Source organism: Rhincodon typus, chromosome 11, assembly GCF_021869965.1.
Source record: "Rhincodon typus isolate 14 chromosome 11, sRhiTyp1.1, whole genome shotgun sequence".
NCBI classification, from domain to species: domain Eukaryota; kingdom Metazoa; phylum Chordata; class Chondrichthyes; order Orectolobiformes; family Rhincodontidae; genus Rhincodon; species Rhincodon typus.
The window spans coordinates 38,101,714-38,128,432 of record NC_063342.1 but is presented as its reverse complement, the minus strand read 5'-3'; the positions used below and the strand labels follow the sequence as shown (position 1 = coordinate 38,128,432).

The 26,719-nt window shown below is 39.4% G+C and overlaps 1 protein-coding gene across 2 annotated transcripts; it reads right to left on the bottom strand.

The window, feature by feature from the left end:
• Nucleotides 1-753: 753 nt before the first annotated feature.
• Nucleotides 754-26,564, bottom strand: ccdc181 (coiled-coil domain containing 181). Of its 2 annotated transcripts, none has more exons than XM_020531672.2 (6): nucleotides 26,348-26,564; nucleotides 9,520-9,649; nucleotides 8,012-8,941; nucleotides 6,069-6,215; nucleotides 3,371-3,525; nucleotides 754-2,369 (listed from the first exon to the last, which is right to left on the bottom strand). In XM_020531672.2, exons 2-6 carry the CDS (start codon nucleotides 9,631-9,633, stop codon nucleotides 2,201-2,203), a joined length of 1,515 nt encoding a protein of 504 aa, XP_020387261.1. In that variant the 5' UTR covers nucleotides 9,634-9,649; nucleotides 26,348-26,564; the 3' UTR covers nucleotides 754-2,200. The 2 variants fall into 2 exon arrangements, with proteins under 2 accessions (XP_020387261.1, XP_048459339.1); XM_048603382.1 differs by lacking the exon at nucleotides 26,348-26,564 and adding an exon at nucleotides 26,161-26,334.
• Between the last annotated feature and the right edge of the window lie 155 nt (nucleotides 26,565-26,719).

Genomic DNA, 26,719 nt, shown 5'->3' with positions numbered 1-26,719 from the left:
AACTATTAGGGGGTCTGTAAAAAAACCCCCAAAATGACTGCTTCTTTCCTGTTCCTGACCTCAACCCAAACTGACTCTGTAGACATATCATTCTCGAACTGCCTTTCAGTAGCTGCTATACTAGCCCTGACTAGCAATGCCACTCCCCCGCCTCTTTTTCCACCCTCCCTATTTCTTTTAAAGCATCTAAATCCCAGAACTTCCAACAACCATTCCTGTCCCTGAGTTACCCAAGTTTCTGTAATGGCCACAACATCGTAGTTCCAAGTACTGACCCATGCTCTAAGTTCATACGCCTTATTTCTGATACTTCTAGCATTGAAGTATACACACCTCAAACCATCTCTGTGTCCACAATTACATTCCATCGATCGCATATCTTTATTAACAACCTCACCCCCTGTTGTGTCTGTTGGAAGGCTGAATACCTCATCCTCTGAATTACAAATCCGGTTCCCCACCCCCTGCCAATCTAGTTTAAACCATCCCATATAGCTCGAGCAAACCTGACTATGGGTATTGGTTCTCCATTATACTTCTCAGTTCGACCAATGAAAGGCAGGGACAAGCAAGACCTGCCAACCAGCCTATTTCTTTATTACTACTTACAAACCGAAAAATTTCAAAAAATTTCTCAAAATGATTTCAGGTTTGTTTGTTAGAAAGAGCCACTGTAGGAACCAAAGAGTAAGCCTATAGGTAAAATTAAGAATATTTTTAATATCACAGAAAATTAAATATCACATTGGATGGATGACATTATACGTCACAATCACAACTCTTTTATAACAAAACTTTGTGCATTATTTATGAATATCAAACATTGGTTGAATCCTTGGAAAACATTTTTATGACCACAAGATACATATTTTCCTTCTACAGTCATGACATTTACCCACAACATCTATGTAGAATTTTATGTAGATACAGTAGCAGTGCGATAACACTGACATATCATTAGCCCTGACCAAGCATCATTAATTCCTCTTTGAAAGAAACTTTAAGTGAACAGTCAAATTCCACGCTTGTTATAAATGTTCTTTTTGTACAGCTTTCAGTGCTACCACAAAGCTGTAAATTACATTGGGTATTGTTCTCATAATGGTTAGTCTGCTACTGTTAAAATTTTGTCTATTTAGAATCTAAATGAAACATGGTACAACTGAATCAATTATAACCCACTATTCAAAGAAATGCAAAGAATCCTACGACATTCAAGAAGGCAGACTTATTGGTAAATAGCTCTGAACACAGGTACTGAGAGAAAAAAATCATTATTCTAGGAACTTCCTCAAGGCTTCTACACCTTACTAGTGTAATCTTGACAGAAATAAAGTTTCACTCAAAATTATATCAGAAGAGCAGAAGCCCCAAAGAAACTACACACAACTGAGGAAGGGGAAACACATTGGTATGTGTGCCTATGGAGTGGATTCCGCAAGACAAACTCCTGATTTCAGCCAGGCTATCGTGGGAAGAACTAAATGCAAGTTAGGAAATTTCTAAATGGAAAGCAGCAAATCAATAGGGTATTTCTAAATACTGTCAACTAACAGTTCCTTACACTGGCATTACCAGAAAACAGAGTTGAGTATCACCCTTTTTTATCTAAAATGAATGCAAAAATTCAAAGGGGAGAGGAACCTATAAACGTAATTGTAAAATGAGCTGTAGATATAATCATGCTATCTGATTGATAGTCAAATAATATATCCCCAAGTTTAAAAGGTTTAGCTCACATGAGTAGGTGAAAATTAACTCATTGCTTGCACATACAGAACTACACCATTGCTTGCACAAACACCAATCATTTGTTTATTTTTAATAACTGTCAATGACTTGTGGGAAGTGTCGATGTTACTTAACACTGGTTTACTCTACCCTATTAAAACAAAAAGAACATAAATGCTTAAAAGGATCTTTTAACAGGCATAGAAAAAACATTAACAACTTACAGACTGTGCAGATAATTTATTCCAACCTAATCATGTATCGTGGAATGCTCAGAAGTTTTTGAAATGTTAGCACTGATGTATGAGCATGTTAAAAATTACACATTAAAGATAGTGTTGTTGAAATTTTTTCAGATGTATTCATATTACTGAAAGTCTGGTTTGCAAACCATTGACAGATTTCTGCTCATTCGAACTCTGCAATGTGGCATTCAAAATGTAAAGAGAAAATTCATGACCATGATTTTCTAGAACCTGTAACCATAATTGTCAAACTGAAATGATTTGGATTCACTAAGGGTGCACAGTAAAGTCTGCATTCTTTTAACTCTTCTAGCTTCCATCAGAAACTTCCTGCATCGCTCCTTTGCAGCCAATTGCTCTGCCCGTTTCTCAGCTTTCTTTCTTTTTAGCCACCTGCAATGATTTAGAAGTAAGAAAGAAAAGTGACTGAATCAAACTCTTGCTGAATTAAGCAAAATAAAATTCAACAATTACAACTATAACCAAAGAGTTTACATCTATTCTCGGCACCTTTTATACTTTATGATTTAATTAATTATAAAGATAAGTTCCTTGAAAGTGGAGTTGTGAAGTGAAGATGATGTTTGGTAAGCATGCCTTGATTAGTCAGTGCATTTAGTAGAGGAGTTGGGAGGTCATGTTGCGACTTTTGGAATACTATGTTCAATTCTGGTCTCCCTGCTATAGGAAAGATGTTGGTGAAACCTGAAAGGGTTCAGGAAAGATTGACAAGGATGTGGCCAGGGTTGGAGGGTTTGAGCTAAAGGAAGATGCTGAATAGGCTGGGGCTATTTTCCCCGGAGCATCGTAGGCTGAGGAGTGACACAGAGAAGTTTATAAAAATCATGAGGGGCATGGATACGGTGAATAGTCAAGGTCTTATCCCCTGGGTAGGGGAGTCCAAAGATACAGGGAATAGGCTTGGGGTAAGAGGGGAAAGATTTAAATGGGACCTAAGGGGTAACTCTTTCCACAGAGAGGGTGATGTGTGTATGGAATGAACTGCCAGGAGAAGTGGTGGGTGCTGGTACTATTACAACATTTAAAAGGCATCTGGATGGGTATATGAATGGGAAGCGTTTGGATGGATTTGGGCCAAGTGCTGGCAAATGGGACTAGATTAATTTAGGTTATCAGGTCAGCATGGACGAGTTAGATTGAAGGATCTGTTTCCGTGTTGTACATCTCTATGACTCTATTCGCAAAACATGTTCTTTAGACATTTGCAAGGACCATCAATTGATACAGTCAATATAAATTCAAGTACTACCCACAACTGTTGCTAGAATTTGGCATCCAATCTTTTTACTTGTTCGCAGTTTAAGTCACCAATCCTTTCTAGCAAAATGGAATTAAAGGTGATACACAATTTAGTATTTAAAAACTTTCCTTACTGCTTAAAAGCTTTTTCAGAATCTTCCCTTGTGTGAACTTTTGAGTTGTAATCTTGTTCCCTTTTTCTCATGGCTTCTATTTGCTGCTCTTTAATTTGTTGTTCCCGTTTTTTCTTCAGCCAGAGATTGAAGGCTTCATTTGGGTCTCGATGTTCCTATGAAAACAAAAATAAGCAGTATTACAAACTGATGTGATTATCCCAGCAGATATAGAAAACACACAACTTTCTTCTGTGAGAGTGTAAGTGTAATTGTTTAAGTACAATAATTATATAATATGTTGTTTTAAATTGTCTCTTCCCATTTTTAGCTATACTTCCTCATTGGGTTCTTCTTCTGAATCTTGTTTTGTTGGCTGAGCAAATAGCTAAAGGAAAGAGCTGAAATTAACCATGACTGACAGGAAATTGATTTTCCTTTCCATGACAGTGCCTCTCTTCCATCTGATATTTTCCTAATAGTGAGGGACAAATTTGAAAGATTATCAAGCAGGATATTATGGAGTGGAAGTTTTAGTCCACCATGCTTTATTACAGGTTATTAGTGTATCACAATACATTGTAAGCTGCTGTAGGTGTTGCATTTATAGCAAAGCAAGAATCAGATGTACAGTACAGCTCAACAGCACTTGTTTTGGTATTATTGGCAGTAAAGGGGATTCTGAATCACAGAAAATTACTAATTTCCTCCTTTTATAAAAATTTCTTCTTAAACTAAAGATTTTTTTTAAAAAATTAATCATTTGGTGTAGTAGCCAGGTTAGTCTATGTTATAAGCTATCACTTGGAAGTATCCAGGATATTCAAAATTGGTTAATACTTTAAACTGGGGCACAGGTAATAATAATCCAGCCCAACATTAGCCAATGTGGATTCTCAACTGCAACTGCTGTCTGAACAAGTGCAGGTAAAATAAGCAAATGTAGTTTTTGTGTGGTATTTCAGGAAATATTTTGATGAGATGATGTTGTTTGCAGTAGTACAAATATAGTAAGGATTAAAGTTTAATTGACTATACTAAAAACTTGAATAGCTACAAAATTAAGGCAGTTCCTATAAAATTAACCTTTATAAAAAACTTTTTTTAAATCAACTTGTAATTAATACTCCAGAATGTTCTGAATATCATCCCAATTTCACTTGATCTAATTTGGGCACAGTGGCCAGGATTTTCCCCTCTGGCAAATGCTTGGACATGTTGGCACCAGGGAGACAGCCACCCCCTTCCTGTCACTTCAAAAATTGTTCTGGGCGGGAAGGTCCATGATCAACCTTCCTCAACCCACCTTTAATTAAGATCTTTAAATGACCTGTCACTCACCTGATCAAGTGTGGTCCCAGCAGGTGAGAAGTGTCATCCTTCTCGACTAGTCAAATGGAGGGGCTTGCCTGCTGGGTTGGGGATGGGCCTGATCTGTTCAATCTGGGGTCATGGGGGCTGAAGAGGGCCAGGGATGATCGTTGAAAGCTACCTCCCTGTCTTTCCCTCTGAACTCCTTGATATGCTTTTCCCTATAATACCCACTCTGCAACACAACCCCCCCAAATACTCACTTTCCTTCCTATTACTCCTGGTCTTTACACTTAACTGCTTTTTCAGCCAGCAGCCATGGCCTTAGCAGCTGCTGACCTCTGATTGGCAAGTAGCTTCATCTAGGGAGTGACATTGCTGAGCCAGAAAGTGATCAATGAAAAGCCTGCTGGGTTATCACTTAACTGCCTGATAGGGACTTGATACAACAAGTTTTCTTCTATGTAGGGAATGGTGGTGTATTACTTGTTATGACATCCCATTCTCACACTTTAGCTCAAAAACTGAACATTACATGGCACACCTTTGTTACAGATATTTAACAATGCACAGCAAATCCTGCTGTGAAGTCACCTCATCTGTTGAATTTTTGTCATGTTTGAACATGGTCATTGAGATTAAGAATTGAATGGCCCTGGTGGAATTCAAACTGAGCATCAGTGAGCAGGTTAGTCCATTGCAAGTGCCACTTAATAGTATTGTCCATGACACCTCCATCGCTTTGCTGATGTTTGGGAGTAGACCTGTTGGGGTGGTAATTGACCATGTTGGATTTGTCTTTATCTTTGTGGACAGGAATCACCTATGCAAATTGTCACAGTCAAGTAGGTGCCAGTTCTTAGCTTTGCAATTGGCTAGGGTGTAGCAAGTTCTGGAGCACAAGCCTTCAGTACTGTTGTCGGAATGTTGTCAGGGCCCGCAGCCTTGCAATATCCAGTTTCTTGATATCAAGTGATGTGAGTCGAATCGAATTGTTTAAAGACTGGCATCAGCGACGCTGCACACCTCAAGGTAAGGTATACTACATTGAAAGTGCTATACCCTATATATATAAATACTGTGTATTAAAATGTATGAGCTATCAGTGTGGTTTTGCTTTAATATACTGCAGAACTTTTTAATAGAGTACAACAAAATAGAAAATTTAACTTGAAAATTATTTAAGAACAAAAAGTAGATATGAAAGTTTTAAAAAGAAAATAAAATGATGAAATAATACTACTGACAAAAGTACACAAAATAAAATGGATACCATCCCCTTCACATGCAAAGGTGCTTAGGGTAATAATCATAATCAGTGTCAGATAAAATTACTTGCAAACTGATACAGTATGCAGAGCTAGGAGTTCAAGTTTCAGAATAAATTCAACATGTCTAACTACAGTACCTTATTATTCTTTCTTTCTAGTTCCTTCGCATATTGAATTCTTCTTTCTTCTTGGCGCTGCTGCTTCTTCCTTTGAAGCCAGATCCCGAAAGCCATCTTGTTCTCCTCTTTCTTCCGCATCTCTTCTTCGGTTTTTTTTGCCCCTATCTACATAACAGAGCATATTTAACCAACGCACAAGAGGTTAATTCATCATCTGCACTGACAAAATCACCTGACCAATTCCATTCTTGTGTAAATACATCTCTCATTTCTCCTTTCACAGATACAGTGGATGATTTCTTAGAGATATTTAAATATTCACAGCCAATTTACAATACGCTTTAATTAAATTGTAATATTTACAGAATGTATTGAGATACATTGAACAAATTAGCTCAGTGATTTATTTAAAACTAAAAACATCACATGAAAGGCCAAGCCATATAATGAAAGCCAATACCAAAATCAACAGGAAGAATAAATTAGGAGATGGCGTTGAAACCAAACTGTCGGTTATAAAGCTTATATTATGGGAACAAAATTAAGTCTGAGGGAGGTAAGGAAGCTTGGTTCCATAGTTTTAGAAGTCTGAGAAAAGAATAAGTTTGAATAAAATAGTGTTGCATTAAACTATGGATTTGAATCAGAGGGATTTGCATTTCACCCTGACCAGAGACAAGGGTTCATAGAGTTCTATTCTATGAGTGGTTAAATTTCAATTGCAGCAGTTACCTAGAATGTTAGCAGTAAAACACAAGATTAAGCTGAAAAACTGCCTAGCAATTGTTTAACGCAATACTGAGTTTGGAATTCTCAGTGTGAAGTGATTTCAGAAACCTTGGCTTCAGTGCACACAACACCAACATGACTTGGAAAGTGTAATGTCATGTTAAGTTGATGCTCATTTGAAACCACAAAAATGATCTCATAACAAACAGCTGATATTGGTGTAAAGAGCAGAACTGCGTAGTCTTAGACGAACAAGAGATGAAAATTCAAAGGAGTAATGACAATGGCAGTCATGTGAAAATAGAGGTAAAATATTAAGCAATACTGTAAGAAGTTGAGTCTGCACATGAGAGAGACATCAAACAAGGCATTTCCTGTTGTAATCTGTGTGTCTGGAAAGAATGAGGCACTGAAATGGGTAATTCAAATATGGAGTGGCCTCTCAGATATGAAGGCAAAATTCTAAAATAATTCAAGAAAAATGTAGGTTCAGTTTAGATGGATGACCTGCGATTGATTGGATGAGCTTCATCATGTTTATCTATTTTGTGATTTTTGAGCATGAGTCCATTGATGATAAATGTGATTTGTAAATCTTCTAGAGTAAACATTCTTTAATATTGAATGTTACTGTAATAGTGTAGTACACCTTACTTTAATAAATCTTGGCATATTCTTGATGTGCTTCATTGTATTTGATAACCTTTGCTTTTTACAAAATAAAAGTACAAAGCTCTAACTTGTCTTTGTCATTTTTAAAAGTCTAATCCACTAATATTCAATGTGCATTGAATAGGTTATCTGCCAGATGTCTTCATGTTCATTTTGGTTTCCATTATACATTTCTCCTACTTTTTCAGATGGTTCTTGGAGCATGAAATACTTCGTCACAGAGATGAGACAGACATTTTCCTTCAAGTTAAAATTGGATCAATATTTATAGCAAGATATAGAAAGATACAAAACACTGAAAACAAAGTAATAAGATATTTTGGGATTCATCATGCACAAAGAGCCAATACAGATTCAGCAAGGTTCTTGTTTGTACGCAAAACTTTTATGTTTTATGGATAATTAGTGCAAAATCTCCTGTGTCACCACACAGAAAACAAAATATCCTATTTTGTCAAATACTATTTTCACTGAACATGGTACACATCCTTATAAACATGAAAAAAATCAACTTGTTCCAAAAGAGCCTGGTTTACATAACTTAAATAGTCCAAGCTTACCTCAGTCTTAAGTTGATCTTTCTTTTGGGTTCGCCAATTAAACTCCTTTTGTTCTGAGGTGTTCAGGTGGGTAGACGGTTTGGGAGACATTATTGCAGATTGGACCCTTCGAGGTAGGATCTTTTGAGCTCCATTCTTCTGTATATTAGCTGCAGAAGTTGCTCGATCCTTTGGTTCATCTGGTGGTTTTGGGATATGAAAAATTTCATTTGGAGATAAACTGCTTGTAAGGTTGTTTCCTTTAGGATTATCTGAATTGAAGCAATGAGATTGTTTACACTCATTTTCACTGAATGCAACAGCAATCTGAGGTAATAAACCTTGATTCCCAAAATCCTGTAAACTCACTAGTTCAAATTTTCCATCTTTTTCCATCAACACTTTTTTGTCTTTGATTTTGTCTTCATCACCTTTATTTCCTGTATTAACATTGGCCTTTTGAGCATCACTTGAAATGCACATTTCAGACATCTGACCTGTGACCTCTCCATTATTCTTTTCTGTCTCAGGTAAATGCATAGGGGGGACCTCCAAGTCAACTAAATTGTCTTTGAACTTCAATCTGCGTTCTCGATTTTGATCTATGGGATCTTCATCCTGCAACTTCTTGTTGGCTTGCTCAATCTTTTCCATTATGTAGCGTTTTACTTCCTCTGTTTGCTCTTCTCCTTCTTGCTGATCCTCATGCTTTAATTTATGAAATGAACCCTCACTATCTGAATCTGATATAGGATCAGGGTTATTGACAATAACATTTTCTTCTCCTCTAGTGACCTCTGCATGGTTTATTAAATCTTTATTCAGTTCACAAGGTTTTTCTACAGAGCTTGCAGATTGTTCCTCATCTATGGAATTTTTCTCTTCTTTTTTTTCTTCATCATCCAGCTCTTTGTTAATTTTGGCGTCAATGTCTTCACTTTCTTCGTAAACCTGTGGAAATATCAGTGCATTAATCTTAGTAAACCTTAATTTTTTTTAATAGAAGGGTCATGACTGTGTGGAAAGGTTTAAAAATTACCATCTATCTAGAAAGAGATATTACATTTAAGTGTTGATGGGAGATTGTTTGCTAGCTGTATAAACTATCCCTGGAAGAACATCATTTACTTAAAGTAGCTTGGATAATTTTATATTGAAAGGAGTTCATGAAATTTAAGGAAATACACAAAGTTGATCATGGGTAAATGATTACAAAATGTGATTTCAAACAAAAGTTTAATTTTTCACAAATGAATGGGTTTGGGATGTCTGACTACATTAGTTTCCTTTTGTGTTTTGCACTCTTGCAATTTTTTTTGAAAAAGTAGAATAAACTGATGTTCATTTATTTTTCATTTTATTCAACAGTGCATCTGTCAATTCTATTATGCTGGATTAACAAAACAAACTTTTATACATGAAAGGTCTCGACACCAAGGTTAAATCTACACCTCTATGGAAGTGGCTGTGCCATACAATTATCAAGACAAGCATTTGGTATGGTGTACACAACTGTTTTCACTTATTACCTCTGGCTCTTCATCACTACTTTTTGTTTCTTCGTTGATTAGCCAATCAAGGTCTTTCTCAAAGTCATCTTCATATTCTTCAACTTGTGAAGTAACGCTATTCTCTTCACTCATTTTTGTTTAGCAATTCCTAAGATTAGAAAAGTACAGTAAGATTTACCAGTTAAACATTGCTATTTTTATTCTAGGAGTTATACAGGATTTTGAGATGTGCATCTACCAACATAAGCCAAATTTCTAAAGTTGTGGTGTAGTACACATGACAGCAAATTGCATACCATATCCTTAATCCCTCCAGAACACATTACAGCATGTATAGCTAACGGTCTGCAGAAACAGTTCCTTTGGATGTACAGTGTTAGAATGACAAAAGCTTGCAGAACTGACTTTAACTCTTCAATCAAAATGCTACTGAGCATAAGGGAGAAAATTTAAGGATCTTTGCTAATAAGGCACATGCACCCAGCTCTATTTCTCGGAAAAGTGAAAACATCCTTGACCAATACTTGGAGCGGCAAGAGGCCCCTAAACTTGCACGAGCTTGTAGGTGCAGTAGTGTATTAAAAATTACATTGGTCATTTCATTAATTTAAGATTATCTTACACATATACCAGCAGAGGAGTCTGGAAGGAAATAAAAGAAGTCCATGTTTTCACAGCATGTGGTTCTGATTTCCAAGAACTCACAGGGGATTACCATCAGGTTGCAGCACATTTGTTAATGTCTGAGGATGCATACGTATAAAGAGAGAGAGAGAGAGAGAGAGAGAAAACAAACTCAGGCAACATCTGTAGAAAAAGCCTATACAACAGAGAACAAGGTATCTGGATAATCTTTTACCACAAAGTGTTCTTTAAGTACTTGTAGACTCAGTTCAGGATACAAAGCATTTACACTTTCTATCTAGTCTCTGTACATGATGGGTAATGTAGTGGTTTTGTGGGACAGTTCAGCACAAATCAACCAAGAAGGTTGAAACCTTGCAGGCAAAGGACAATGAAATCCCAAATAGGATATCGGTAAATCTCCTTTCTATCCTCTCCACTGCAATCACATTCCTCTGTGATTTTGGATTCTGGAACGGCACACGATACTCTACCTATGGCCCAACAAACGTGTTATACAGTTCCGACATAACTCCCTGCTCTTAAATTCTATGTCTCATCTAATAAAGGCAAATTTCCCATATGACTTCTTAACTACTTCATCTATGTGTCCTGATACCTTAAGGGACTGATGGACATACACACCAAGGTCCCTCTGATCCTAGGTGCTTCCCAGGGTCCTACTGTTCATCATGTAATCCCTTACTTTCTTTGTCCTGCCCAAGTCTAATACCTAATACTTATCTGGATTGAATTACATTTGCCGCTGAGTGGCTCATCTCACCAGCCAGTCTATATCTGCCTGTAACCTAATCTAAGGCTATCCTCCTCACTATTTACCACTGCATCAATTTTCATGTCACCCGCGATGTTCCAGGATTTTGACCAAGTGACACTGAAGGAAGGGCGATATATTTCCAAGTCTGGTTGGTGAGTGTTTGGAGGGACCTCGCAGGTGTTCCCATCTATCTATCTGTTCCCCTCATCTTTCTAGATGGTAGTGGTCATGGGTGAATTTCTGAAGTGCACCTTGTAGATAGTACATACTGTTGGTATTACGTGTGCTTGCTGGAAGGACTGAATGATTGTGGATATGGTGCCAATCAAATGGGCTGTTTTGTCCTGGGATGTGTCAAGCTTCTTGAGTGTTATTAAAACTGCACTCATTCAGGTAATGGTGGATTATTCCACCACAGTGCTGACTTGTGCCTTCTACATGGTGGACAGATTTTGGAGAGTCAGGAGGTGAGCTACTCACAGCAAGATTCCTAACCTCTGGTCTGCTCTTATAGCCACTGCACAAATATGACTAGTCCATTCCTTTAACATAACCATTATACTCCCACGTTTAAGCAGATTAAAACACCATTGCTGCTCCATGCTGCCAGCTATTTCTTGACCTTTGTCTAAAGAATACAGCAATTATTTTCTAACACTGCTGGGTATTTCATAGTATACCGTCATCCCCGTGTCACACTTTATCATGGGCATTCTTTGACTTTATAATTTTATAATTTGCATACTTTTGCAAAAGATTACACACAAATGTCTTGTTCCGCCAATCTATATTTTAACATGATACCCCCTAACCTTCAAGACATCAAAGCAGTTCTTCATGAGTAGCCTGATTAATCAGGAGCCTCAAAGACTAAATAGTCCTCTTCAGTCTTGTTGCACTTCTCATAACCAAGAACAAAGAGCATTGTGAAATGACTGCATTCAAGGCCAACACCATCACTAGGTACATGTGCTAATGCAGAATTAGAGAGTTGCAGGGCCACATCTCTACAAATTGACGGAGCAGCGTTCTGCCTTAACAGACAATATCATATTGGAAAAGGTATATCCAACCCTCTAGAATCAGATTAATAGTAGAGAGAAAGGGAAAATCTTTCCTGGAATTGTTACATTTTATGAACTTTTAGTATGTGAATGTCCAGACATGCATGGAAAAAAACAGAGCAGTGAACCAAGTTCACAGTGCATGGCAGGGTAGTGTTCTGAGTGCCAGAATGGGAAGGTAAGATGAGACCAAGGCAGGGTGATGCTAGGGCAGTGAGCCAGAGACCAGAGCAGGATGGCAAGTCAAGCTCAAAAAAGGACAACAGACCATGGGCAGGAGTGACGTGGTAAGGCAAGCTCATGGCGGGACAGTCAGACAGTGAGCTGAGTGCCAGAGTACGGTGGCAAGGGAAGCTCAAGGTGGGCCACAATTAACATGGTGAGTGTAACAATGATGTCAACACCATTGCTTTTGCAGCTAATCGCACAGAGGGTGCCAACTTCCTGTTCTAGGCAATGACAATAGTGCCACTGACTTTGTGTGTTATTGTAATGACAAGGCATACCATTGTGAGATTCAGCCATTACACAGTGAACTCACAATCTTTATCAAAAAGATCTCAAATGTTGAACTGTATTCAAGTTCTAGTTATAAACCAGTTTGCATATCTGGCATTAAATATCACAAGCCATCTGTACATTAGGTGTGATGATGATTATTTCCTAATATTTTAGAGCTTTGGTACACAATGCTCTATGTGCAAATATGCTGTGCATTCTTAAGATTCTGCTATTATCAAAGAAATCTTTTCATCAAGTGACCACAGCACAGAAGGGAGTCATTCAGCCTGTTATGTCAATGCCACTTTCTGCAAAGTAAAGTGAGCTAGTCCCACCTCCATGCCTTTTCCAAATAGCCTGTTTTTTCAGTTTTAGATAATTATCTAATTCCATTTTGAAAGTCGTGATTGAATCTGTTTCTACCACAGTCTCACAGCATGCATCCCTTATCCGAATTACCTGCTGCATCAAAATAGTTTCTCATGTTGTCCTTAGTTCTTTTGCCATACAGCTTAAAATTGATACCCTGTGTTTCTCAACCATTTTCGATCATCTGCTCTGCTCAGACTTTTCATCATTTTGAACACCTCTTTCAAATCTGCTCTCACTATTCTCTTTACAAAGAAAAAGAGTTGAGCTTCTCCAATCTACCAAAACTACATAAATCCTTCATCCCGAAACTATTATTGTAAATCTTTTCTGCATCCTCTCTCATGTCTTCACATTCTTCATGTCAGTGATCAAGAGGTAGCAAAAGAGTCAATTTATATCAGATGTTAGTTTACATTAGCTCTATAGTGACAACATAAAACCAAAACATACACATATCGTGGACAGGCAATCTCCAGAATGTCAACAAATTGTAAGGCTGTAACAGTCGTCATATAAAATAGCCTTGGACAATTCTAATCTTCTCAAGGTTACATCTTTATGTTTCTGTAGATGTAAATAGATAAGATAATTTTTGTTATCTCCTTAAATCTTGCAGTGGTAAGTTGACAATACTAACTTAAAACCAAAAGTCATCATGATGTAGCTAAGCTTAAGAAAGAAACAAGAAAGATGTGGGTTAGAGGAAATTGGAATAAGGAAGGCTGGAGAGAGGAGGAGAAAGAGGGAGAGAAGTTTGAGCTGAATGTCAAAGTCTTTGAGAGCATGTATCTTCTGTAATCTGTGTTCAACTCTCATTCTTGGCACACAGGTGGAGGACAGGGTTTTTGTCTAGACTCTAACAAGTTCCAAAATGTACCTGCATTTCTGTTGCGGTCGGGCAAACACCAAATATCTCAGTCCACCTACTGTGGCATTTTGAATGCATCACTACACTGAAAATGTTAACTGTTGTGAAGGCGTTTTCTATCAGTTTACAAGGGTTAGAATGATAAAATCTTATCTTCCTGACTACTTTAAAAAAGCCAAACCCAATAGTGGAGGTCACTGTAGAGTTCCTCTCTAGGTTAGGTATTAAGAAATAATACAACCCCAGAATCATTCTTTGTTAAACTTTAGACATAGCAATCCATCAGAGAAAGCAAATGTTACCTGGAAACTTTGTTCTAGGGACAGTCATACATTTCAGTCAAGTACTTTCGATTTAGTCCATAGTCAGGAACAGGAGGTGTTCTTTAGCGAGTGGAGCAGGTACGGTGATCTAGAAGCCACCATTAGAAGAGCTTTTGATCTCGCAATTCTCCAAATGGTTTGAGGTCCTGCAACTTGTGTGAACAGGATCGGGGACTGTAGTGATGATGAGAAAATTGACCACAGCACCTCAGTTCGGACAGGAATCCAAGTGGAGGAAGTTAAAAGGAACGTAGTTACAGTAGGAATGGGATAGTTACGGTGATACATACAGTTCTCTGTAGCCACAGTGACTACGAAGTTTTGTTACCTAATCACTGCCAGGGTTAGGATGCTGGTTTATGAAGCCTGCATTCTCAACACCTTACATGTTGGGCCAAATAGAATACAAAATTGGACATCTTGAATAAAATTTATGAGTTATAGAATAGCTTCCAAATTAGGTACTAAATTAGAAGCTAAATAAGTAAACTCTTCTACACACATTAGGCATTTGGCTGATGACATTATGGTTCATCAATGGGTAGAAGAAGCAGCAGATATTTTTGAAGAGATACTGGAAGTCTTTGGAAATGGTCAAGGGAATTCCAAGGCAATACATAGACAATTTAATGAATGATCTCTCCAAAGTGGTGGAGAAATGTGACTCCAGTAACTTCAACCTAAGTTTCATAAGGATGGAATTATGGTACGGAATGCTGAAGAATCTTGGTCAGATTTATTACATTCCAAAGAAGACCTAACTCTGGCGAAAATCATTCAGATGGTGAGTGAAACAGAAGTTCAGAAGAAACACAGAAGAAAGAAGGGTAGAATATGCCCATGCCAATAATTCTCCAGGGCGTCATAACCTACATCCCAGAGTACATAAGGAAGTGACCCAAGAAATAGTGAATGCACTGGTAGTGATCTTTCAAGATTCTATAGTCTCTGGAACAGTTTCTACAGATTGGAGAGTGGCTATGTAATTTAAAAAAAAGGGAAGGTAGAGAGAAAATTGGGAATTATAGACTAGTCAGCAGAAGCTGGGAAAATGCTAGAGTCCCGTATAAAAGTTTTAATAACAGAGCACTTTGAAAGCTATGACCGGATCGGTCAGAGTCAGCATAGATTTACAAAAGGTAATCAACTCAACAAATCTACTAGAATTCTTCGAGGATGTCACTAGGTAAGTTGATAAGAGGACCCAGTCAATTAATTTATTTGAATTATCGGAAGGCTTTCGACAAAACTCCACATAAGACATCAGCAGGTAAGATTAAAGCACAAGGGATGGGGGTAGTGTATTGAAATGGATAGAAAACTGGTTGGAAGACAAGAAACAAAGCATAGGAACAAATTGGTCTTTTTCAAATGGCAGGTAATAATTAGTGGGGTATCAGTGTGATTCATACCAGTTAGTCACAATTTATATTAATGATTTAGAAGAGGGAACTAAATTTAATATCTCAAAATTTGCAGATTACACAAAGCTGGGTGGGAGGGTGAGCTATGAGGATGATGCAGAGATGCTCCACTGTGATTTGAACAAGCTGAGTGAATGGGCAAAGTGGGTAGATGCAGGAAGTATGTTCCTGATGGTGGGGGAATCCAGGGGTCACAGTCTAAGGATACAAGGTAAACCTTTTAGGAATGAGACGAGGAGAAACTTCTTCACCTAGAGAGTGGTGAGCCTATAGAATTCACTACCAAAGAAAGCAATCAAGGCCAAAACATCATATGATTTCAAGAAGGAGTTGAATATAACACTGGGGCTAAAGGGATCAAGGGGAAAGCCTGAACAGGCTATTGAGTTGGATGGTCAGCCATAATCATAATGAATGTGGCTCAGACTTGAAGGGGCAAATAACCTACTCCTGCGCTTAGAATCATAGAATTCCCTACAGTGTGGAAGCAGGCCATTTGGGTCATTGAGTCCATACTGACCCTCCAAACAGCATCCCACCCAGATACACCGCCCTACCCTATCCCCATAACCCCGCATTTCCCACAGCTAACCCACTCAGCCTGCACATCCCTGGACACTACATGGCAATTTAGCATGGCCAGTACACCTAACCTGTCCATCTTTGGACTGTGGGATGAAACCGGAGCACCTGGAGGAAGTCCACGCAAACACAGGGAGAACGTGCAAACTCCACATACATGGTCACCCATGGCTGGAATTGAAGCTGGGTCCCTGGTGCTGTGAAGCAGCAATGCTAACCACTCAGCCACCATGCCACCCCACTGTGCTTATTCTTTGTTTCTAAAGAAACCTAAAAGACTTAAATTAGAAACTAAGCAGCAGTACAGGCAGATCATAGCAAACAAGGACATGTTGATCATAGTGTGCTTAGACAGAGCAAGACATACAAGGTTATGGCTGCACAGGAGGTGCACAAAGCAAGATCAACATTGGCAAGTTCAACATTATTTGAAGTTAGAGACGTCCATTTAATAGTCTAATAATGGCAGGGAAGAAGCTGTTTTTGAACCCACTGGTGCGTGTTCAACCTGTTCTGTTTCCCGCCTGACAGAAGACAGTATTACTGGATGTTGATAGACCTTCTGTGGCAGCGAGAAGTGTAATTGGGCTGTGCACAGAACTTTCTATGGTTCTTAAGGTCCTGGGCAGATCAGTTGCCATTCCAGACATATCTGAATAGAATGCTTTCTATGGTACATCTGTAAAAGTTGATGAGGGTCCTAATGGACATGCTGAATTTCCTAAGCTGCCAAAGGAAGAAGAGGTATTGTTGTGCCTTCTTGACCTTCACGTCTACCTGGGAGGTGCAGGTCAGATTGTCAGTTATCGTCACTCCTAGGAACTTGATGCATTCGATCCTCTCCACCTTAGCTCCACTGATTGTGGAGCATGTCCTCCTCCTTTCTTCCTGAAGTCAACGATTAATTCTTTTGTTTTGCCGACACTGAGACACCAAGCACTCTATCTCCTTTCTGTATTCTGACTTATCGTTGTTTTGATATCTGTGCTGTCGTTAGCAAACTCGTAGATGGCATTCATTCAGAATTTGGGTACACATCATGGGTGCACAGGGAGTACAGTAGGGGGCTGAGAACACATCCTTGCAGGGCACCGGTGTTGAGGATTATCATGGAGGAGGTGCTGTTGTCTGTCTATCTTCACTGATTGCATCTTTTTGTTTTATTCATTCACAGGATGAGGGTATCACTGGCTAGGCAGCATTTATTGCCCATCACGAATTGCCCAGAGGGCAGTTAAGAGTTAACTACATTGCTGTGGGTCTGGAGTCATGCGTAGGCCATACCAGGTAAAGATGGCAGTTTCCTTCCCTAAAGGACATTAGAGAACCAGATGGATTTTTCCGACAATTGACAATGGATTCACAGTCATCAATATATTCTTAATTGCAAATATTTATTGAATTCAAATTCTACCATCTGCTGTGGTGGGATTCAAACCCGTGTCCCCAGAATGTCATCTGGGTCTCTGGATTAACAGTCCAGTGATATTACTAGGTCATCGCCTCCTCTGTGGGTCAGGAAGCTGAGGATCCAGTTGAAGAGGGCGGAGCTGAGATTTAAGTCTCAGTTTTGAGATTAATCTGGAAGGGATTATGGTGTTGAAGGTGGCGATGTAGTCGATGAGTAGGAGCTTGATATAGGTGATCTTGTTATCCAGATGTTCTAGGGATGAGTATAGGGCTAGGGAAATGGCGTCTGCTGTGAACTTGTTTCACCAGTAGGCAAACTGCAGTGGATTGAGGCAGGCTGGCAGTCTCATGTTGATGTGGGCCATGACCAGTCTCTTGAAGCACTTCATTATCATGGAAATCCGAGCCACTGTACGTTAAACATTAAGGCACATTGCATGTGTTTTCTTTGGCACTGGAATGATGGTGATCTTCTTGAAGCAGCTGGGGACTTTAGCTTGTAGCAAGAAGAGGTTGAAGATGTCAGTGAATATCTCCACCAGCTGGTTCACACAGGATCTAAGCATATGGCCAGGGACTCCCTCTGGGCCAGTTGCTTTCCTTGGGTTGACTCTCAGGAAGACTGATCTGACGTCTGCAGCAGTGACGGAGGGAACAGGTGTGTCTGAGGCTGTCAGAGCAGGTGAACCAAGCATAGAAAGCATTCAGCGTATCAGGGAGGAATGTGTTTTTAAATCAGCTATCCTGCTCTGCTTCGTTTTGTATCCCATTATGCTGTGTAGGCCTTGCCACAGGTGGCAGGTGTCTGTATGGTTGGTTTGAACATCTAACTTGGTCCAGTACTGCCTCTTGGCATCTCTGATGGCTTTGCAGAGGTCATATCTAGATTTTCTCCATAGGTCATATCTAGATTTCCTCCATAGGTCTGGGTCGACTGACTTGAATGTTTTTCGCCTGGTCTTCAATAGGCAGTGGATTTCCCGTTCATCCAAGATTTCCAGTTGGTGAACACATGGATTGACTTATTTGGCACATAGTCCTCCACGCAGTTGCTAATGAACTCCATGATGGTGGTGGCGTACTCATCTAGGTTGTCCATGGAGTTCCTGAACATGGTCCAGTCCACCGATTCCAAGCAGTCCCAGAGAAGCTCCTTCAATGCCTCAGACCAGCACTGTAATACTTTATATGACAGACCCTCCTGTTTCAGCTTCTGCTTGTAAGCTGGGAGGAGGAACACAGTATTGGGATCTCATTTTCTGAAGTGTGGGTATGGGGTATGGAGCAGTAGGTGGCTTTGATGGTTGTGTAGCAGTGGTCAAGGGTGTTCGGTCCTCTAGTAGGGCAGGAGACATGTTGGTGGTATTTTGACAACATCCTCTTGAGGTTAGTCTGGTTGAAGTTGCTGGCCACGATGAATAAGAGCTCAGGGAATTTTGTCTCCAGAGCATTTGTGGCAGTATAAATTTCATTTTGTCACACACCCCTAAGCAAAACTATTCTTTCAGAAATGGAGATAACAAGGTGTAGAGCTGGATGAACACAGCAGGCCAAGCAGCATCAGAAGAGCAGGAAAGCTGACGTTTCGGGCCTAGACCCTTCTGCAGCTCCTTTCAGAAATGGTCTGCTTCATGATGGTTTTGTGGTAATATAGCTCTTATTAGGAGATGTGCTATCCAAGTTTGGTCATAGTCCAGATGTACAGTGGTAGTCCTGATTGTTGAGTGACGACCTTTGGTTTAATGTGATGGCTTGAGGCAGAAATGGCTGACTGACATAGGGCGAAAGGATGGCAACTACTGAAATAATAGTATGAGTTTACAGCAATCTAAATATGGTCACATATCATGTATATTTGTATGTTTGAGGAGTGGAACCGTTGGCAGTTGCAGTATATCTACTCATTGGAGTTGTGGCACCTGCAGAGTTAAATGCATGCTTGATGTCTCCTTGCACCATTAGGAAGTTCTCTACCGGGGAAAAGTCAAGAGTGCATTCCTCCTGCTTAGTGACATCCTGAATGCATAGTAAATTAAGAAATATTGGTAATGTCACCACCTTTGGCCAGAAAAGATCCACTAGTATAGAAATTACAGACTACAGTGAAGTTGACAGGATATGGCAGCACTGCTCTCTCCCTACTCTGCAGTGGCAGGTCCTATCAAAGAAGATGGAACAGTGTCTTACTTCCATGATGTTTTCTTTTCCCAAATCAAAGGAGTCATGTAAATTCAAGTTATTATTGTGTTTTGCATGAATGCTCCATTACTGGAATAAAGGAAAGCTAACAGTAATAAATTTTCATTTGGATAGTGATATTGAAAGAACACTTTTATTGTTATAGCTTTAATTGCATTATAATGGATCTAAATTTGAGGTATCTGTGACTGTGCTTCACAGATTTCTTTGAAATGTTTGATGAAATAGTAAAAGGTAAAATCACCATAGTCTTATGGGGCTGCTAGCTGAATAGAGAGAGAGACACACAACTGGGTGGTTTAACCTGAGGGTCACCACACCTCAGATGAAGGGAGACGTTGAGAAAGAAAGTTCTTCATGGTAACCTCAACTGGTGTGGGAATTGGACACAAGCTACTGGCATTACCCTGCACTGCAAACAGGCTGTCAAGCTAACTGAGCTGGTGGAATTTAAATTTGGGACTAAAAAAAACTAGAATAATAGTAACCATGAAACCATTATTGATTGTTCGTAAATAAACAAATAATAATAGTTCACTGATGTCCTTTAGAGACGGAAATCTGTTATCCTTACCTGGGTGGTCCACATGTGACTCTAGGTCCACAGCAATGTGGTTTATTCTAATTTTCCTATGAAATGGCCCAGGCAGCATCAAAATCACTACAAATGCCAAAGAAAGGGATGAAATTGGATAGATTATCCAGAATTGACATAGACACCTGAAACAACAAGGGCAAACTTGACCCTGTTGATGTGACAAAGATTTCCTTGTTACTATCTGGATTCTTGTGACAAAATCCAATGTTGTTGACAACATCAAGGATGGGTTAATAGCACCAGTAATAACTGAGTTGGCTGTGTCTTAAAGAACATATCTGCTAGACTGGTTCTGTATTAGGTGATGAGAGAACCAACAAGAGGGAAAAAGCTTGACTTCTTTCTTACATATCTACCTGTCGCAGATGCATCTATTCATGACAGTAACAACCCCACAGTCTTTGTGGAGATGAAGCCTTGTCTTCACACCGAAAATTGCTTTCATGATGATGTGTGGCACAACCGCCATGCTAAATCAGATAGATTTAGAACAGAACCTGCAATCCATAAGATGTTGGGGGCCATCAGCAGCAGGTGAACTGTATTCAACCACAATTTATAACTGTAGAGTAGTGATGTGTTTGTTAATCTAACTGTATTATTAGCAATCGTACGTTAGAGTCTAAGGAAACGTAAAGAACAGTCTCAGAGAGAGAGATGGGTGCAATACCTCACAGTAAAGAATATTTTAGTGTAAATAAAAGGACTTTTGCAGAAACTTCCCAGAGTCAGACTAGAGTCACTCTTGGGTCGATGAGCTATTCCTACTACATAGACCCAACAGTCTTCACTGCTTCATCAATGGCAGTCCTTCCATCATAAGGTCAGAAGAAGGATGGTCATGGATGCTTGCATTATGTTCAGCATAAATATTTGCACTGGCAAGAATACAGTGGACTGCATCCATATGTAACAAGACCAGAGAAGTAACATTTGCATCTCAAGCTATGATCATCTCCAACACACAGGATCTATCTATCTATTTCCCACTGACATTCAAAGACTTCACCATTGGTGTATGCCCCATTATCAACATCCTGGGTGTTTCCCTTGACCAGAAAATGACTTGAATCAGCCATATAAATACTGTGGCTACATGAGTAAATCAGAGGCTAGAGCTTCTGCAACCGGTAACTCACCTCCTAACTCCCCACACCCTTCCCACCATCTGTAAGACACATGTCAGGAGTATGATGGAATCCTCGCCACATGTCTGGATGACAGAAACTTCAAAAACACGCAAGAAGCTCAATATCATCTAGGACAAAGCAGCCAACTTAATTAGCACCCCAAAATGAGTTTCAAGTCAATTCCTCCACAACTAACACAGAGAAGCAGTATACCCATATAAAAATGCAATACAGCTACTCATTACAGCTCCTTCAACAGAACCTTCAAAACCTGCAAGCAAAAACATCTAGATATTAGATAGATATGGGAGCACCCTCACCTGCAAATTATCTCCTAAGCCTCATACCATCCTGGCTTGGAATTATTTCACTGTTTCTTCACTACTTAGGCCAAAATTCTTCAATTATCTTCCCAACAGTACTATAGGTGTACCTGCTCTTCATGAACTGCAATGGTTCAAGAAGGAGCTCACTATCACCTTCTCAAGAGAATATAGGGATCGGCAATAAATGCTGACCTTATCCATGAACATAAAATATTGCCCCCACCCAAATATTTGTTCCCTCTTCACCTCTTCCATAGGTCATGATTACTTTAAAAGTACAGTTCCATTTTGTCCTCAACCAAACAAGTTCATATTTAAGAACAAAAACAGAAGTTGCTGGAAAAGCTCAGCAGGTCTGGCATCATCTGTGAAGAAAAATCAAAGTTAATATTTTGGTTCCAGTGACCCTTCCTTAGGACCCAAAATATTAACTCTGATTTTTCTTCACAGATGCTGCCAGACCCACTGAGTTTTTCCAGCAATTTCTGTTTGTTCTTGATTTACAGCCTCCGCAGTTCTTTGACATTTTACGTTCATATTTAGACCAGGATGGCAAAAATGTTGGGAGTGATAAAGCTGGAAGAGCAGTATAACAGAGTCTAGCCCAATTTTCCAGTCACAATAAATGTGCTTTCTGACAAGGACAACAAACATGATTGAACACCTGACCAATTTTCCTTTCTTCGGGAAAATATCAAAGCAATCCCACATGCCAGTTAATTCAGCACAAAACAGTTGGAACTGGGACCTTAATGCCTATATGGTTATTTTCTAACTATTTCCAATTTTCTAACTATTTCTAGACCACAGGTATGTTGTCACATAGTTCCTCACCCTCATGCCTGATCACATACTCTAGTTCCTGTGGTTACCAATTGGACCATCACAATTGTACACAAAACACAACTATAATCGAGCATCTTGACATATTGCATTTTGTTTTCTTGTACAAGCACCTTGCTTATGTACAGACCTTGCAGCTAGTTTCAATTAAGTTAGTCACTTGATGCAAAGAGCAAATTTTGAACAAAACATTTAAAAAGGACTGTACAACAGAGAACCAACAGAAAGATTATGGCATAAAAATGACAATTCAGCCTACTCATTTTGCTGCATTTGAAAACCAAAATTCAACACAAAGGTGAAGTAATTTAAAAAAGCACACTGAGGTTGCTATAGCGAAGTAAACATGATAATTTATTATGTTGCATGTCTATACTTGTGCTCCTCATAACTAATACAACAATCAAATGACTTTTACATGAATGCAGTATTGAGTTGTTCTTATAGCTACAGATGCAGAGGCATGAGGTTTAAAGCCCTGGTAACATAATATAAAATGTCAAACTGTACATTGTCAGTATTTTCAATCACCTGGAACAGAAAGCTTATAACAAAGTGTAAACAAAGTGAAAGCTTCATAAAATGTAGTAGTACTAACATTTGTTCAGTCATACACCAGCAGAGGAATTGGTTCAGTTAACAAGCAAGGCATATCAGGTATTTTAAAATGTACAAAGCAAAATTTTCTGAATGGGGACTTAGCTGTAACTTCTATTTGTCCCATTCAAAAATGTAAATTGTAGTACCTTATATACTGCATCAATACCAGAATTCTGTCACATTCACCAATATAACAGACTGTATGGCAGTTAGAAAAAATCTACATTCATTGAAGCTCCTATTTTAATCAATTAAGTGGCATAATAAGGCAGAAGGAACCAACATTTATACAACACCTTTCATAACCTCTGGGCCTTGCAAAGTGCTTCACAATCAATATGTTTTGTTAAAGTACAATCACTTATAATGTATGCAAATGAATGAGCAAATTTTCACATAAAAAGATCCCACAAACAAGAGTAAAATAAAATCATTGCCCAGATATTCTGATCAAAATCAGAAACCGTATTTCTGTAGATTATTGGACAGGGGCCTCCAGTTATGAATCTTTCCGGGATTTACAATCCAGCCAGGAAAATCTTCTTAGAACCCACATCCCCATTTGCAGCTATGTTCTATAATTTAAAAGTCCAGCAGCACAGCCAGGCACTTTGGCAGCCTCTGTGAAAAGCTAACTGGGTTAAGATCAGTGTGGGTCAGAGTGCCAGGTGTAAGAGATGGGTGATGTAGGTAGAGTGCCAAGTGTGTGAATCAGTGCCTAGGGTAAATTAGGGGTTTTGGGTCGGGGAGAAGGCCAGGCAGCAGTGTCATCATGTCCAGGGTCAAACAGACCAGTGTGGGGGTGTGGAGAAGTTGCCGATTCCATCAAGGTGTGGTCAGGTGGGTGCAGGTTGGTTAGGGGTTGGGGAAAGAGGGGCTTGCATCAGGCCAGCGATTGGCATGAGAGGAAGTCGGAGGGAGGTGGTGTGGTAGCAGAGGCTGGTAGGTTTGGGTTGGGAATTGTTGGATCCATTGGGGTGGAAATGTAGGACCGAGATCCAGGAAGGGATAAGTATGTTCAGTTCAACAGGTGGGAGAAGGTCTCATTTCTTAGGGGATCAGGCCAGTATAGTGGGTGGAAAAGTTGGGTTGATGGAATGGTGGACTGGTTGGAGGGTGGCTGCTAGGGGTCCAATGGAGTGTAACGGGTTGGGGAGGTGTGCTTGTGGGGCTCAGAGGTTGGTGGCGACTTCAGGTTAACACTCACTCAGATGTCAGGGTATGTTTTAAATCCCCTAATTTTTCCTGGGTATTTATTGAGCTTAACTGCATCAGAACCCTTTGAATTCTCTGACTTTATTGTACATTTTCAGAGGGTACAAGTGCAGGGGAATTGCCATCAGCCAATTCAAATTCCAGGGAATTGCCCAAGGAGTCAGATGTGTCAGGGATTCTGCACAGTCCAATCTAAGTTGCTCCCATGACTTTCAGGCCAACGGGAATCTAGGCCATATATGTTTCAGTGATCTCGCTTCTGTTCATTAAACAGTACCTTGGAACTTTAATGTCAGTTGCAGACAGCAGACAAGGACCTCTGTTAAAGTCTCAACTGAAACACAGCAATGCTGGTAACACAGAATTCCCTCAGTACTGGATTCATGCATCAGTCTAAATTTTTTGTTCAATATTCTGATTCCACAACTTACGCTTAAAAGTGAAGCTAATAAAATATTTGAATAACTGCCATGTACTTTATTAACAATGCTTGCCATAGAGGCAATGAAATTAAACAAACATTTAAATTAGTCATCATCTCACAAAAAAAGGCAAAGTCCAATTGTGTACGCAATTTTTATAGGATTGGCCAAGACAGGACACCTTCAATTTAACTAAGGTAGAGAGAACATGTAAAAGTCAACAGTTCAAGTTTCACATGGATGGGATTCTGTCAACAATAGCTTTAGAAGAGTTCAATAATTTGCGCTGAATAAAGGTTGTATCACTCAAGTTATGTACATGAATATCTAAAGGCCGACAAATCTGAAGATTAAATATGTAAAAAGGAATGGAAACCAATTATTGTGACTAATGTTTAAATCGGAAGACTGAACTACGCTCAAAAGGGAGCATATTCTACTTGGTCAGAATAATGTTGGTACCTAAAAATAAAATTTCAGCCCCAGTAGAATGATTGTGCAGGAAGGACTGTAAACCTGGGAAGACAGAATCAAAATCATACCAGCTACGAACAGAAGCGAGGTATCCAGCTTGATTTACATTTAATCTACATTTAGTTTCCTCAATACTAAAGTGATAACTAATTCAGAAAACCCAAGAGGAGATACATGTCCCAACTTTCAAATAGCGTGGTCATTGTCATGCATCACCGTTTTAAACTTCATATTTGAATATGACCATTTAGGATTATGTTAAAAAGAAAATCATTGCCTATATGTAACTATCATAAGCAAATCATTATCTTTTTAAAAACTTAATAGAATCCTATTTTTAACTCAATAACATAATTTGATAGATAACCCACAGCAATACCCGATCAAATGCGTTGATAAACTAAAACAGAAATTGCTGGAAAAACTCAGCAGGTCTAGCAGCATCTGTGGAGAGAAAGCAGAGATAATGTTTCGGATCCAATTATCCTTCCTTAGAACTAAAGTCACCGGACCCGAAACGTTAAATCTGTTTTCTCCACAAAGACGCTGCCAGACCTGCTGAGTTTTTCCAGTAATTGCTGTTTTTGTTTCCGATTTTTAGCATCGGCAGTTATTTGGCCTTTATTTGTCAAATGTGTTGATAAGTATTTGTCTTCACTTTCTACATTTTTAACTCAGTCAAAAATCATTTGAGAATACAGATGCAGCTATTAATAAATAAACAAAATGGATGCATATCCTACAAGATATCAAAAATCGTTTGCGAATTTGTATTACACACTTCTTTTAAAAAAAAAATCCGTAATTTGGATTATTCGTTAATTGAATAATGTTGTTGCGTATTTAGCGTGCCAGACCCAAAATTAGTACAGTAGGGTTCTTGTGGTGTAGTGGTCTCATCCCTACCTTTGAACCAAGACGTCTAGATTCAGGTTCCACCTGCTTCGAGTTCTGTAATAACATCTCAGGACAGGTATATTAGCAGATTGCAAAAATTGGACAGGGAAAATGGCGAGCCCCAAAATCCGGCCTGTAAACTGTGAGCGGCGCTGGACACCCTTCAGTATAGGACGGGAGTGCTGCTGTCACCCACCTGTGCATGGCGACCTCGCTGCACTGTCCGCTGCCCTCACTTTCTCAGCGACCACCCTTCTAGCTGCCTCCCACTTTGGCTGCCGCTCGAATGCTGCGTTCAAAATCCGTTCTCTTTCCAACAGCTGCCGGGCACGAGCCACCAGTTAGCATGGCAACAATCCCTTGGCAACGCAGACAAAACTGTCAGCTCATGACGCACTGGTTGCCAGGTTTATGCGGCGGCCCGCGGTGCGCTTGCGCCATGGTTTGCGGCGGTTGAGGGTATTGAAGAGCAATGTAAGATTTTACTTCGTCGCCTGCTTGGTTGTTGGTTGCCATGAATGGTGTTTATAAAACAGGAACAACGTAAATTGAAAGCTGAATGAATTTA

What these genes read in the sequence shown, in the direction of transcription:
- ccdc181 (XM_020531672.2), bottom strand. Translation starts at nt 9,633, where the DNA reads ATGAGTGAAGAGAATAGCGTTACTTCACAAGTTGAAGAATATGAAGAT. An exon ending in GTAGTGATGAAGAGCCAGAG is followed by an intron (nt 8,942 to 9,519) that starts GTAATAAGTGAA and finishes ATATTTCCACAG; the next exon opens with GTTTACGAAGAAAGTGAAGA. An exon ending in AAGATCAACTTAAGACTGAG is followed by an intron (nt 6,216 to 8,011) that starts GTAAGCTTGGAC and finishes TCTGTTATGTAG; the next exon opens with ATAGGGGCAAAAAAAACCGA.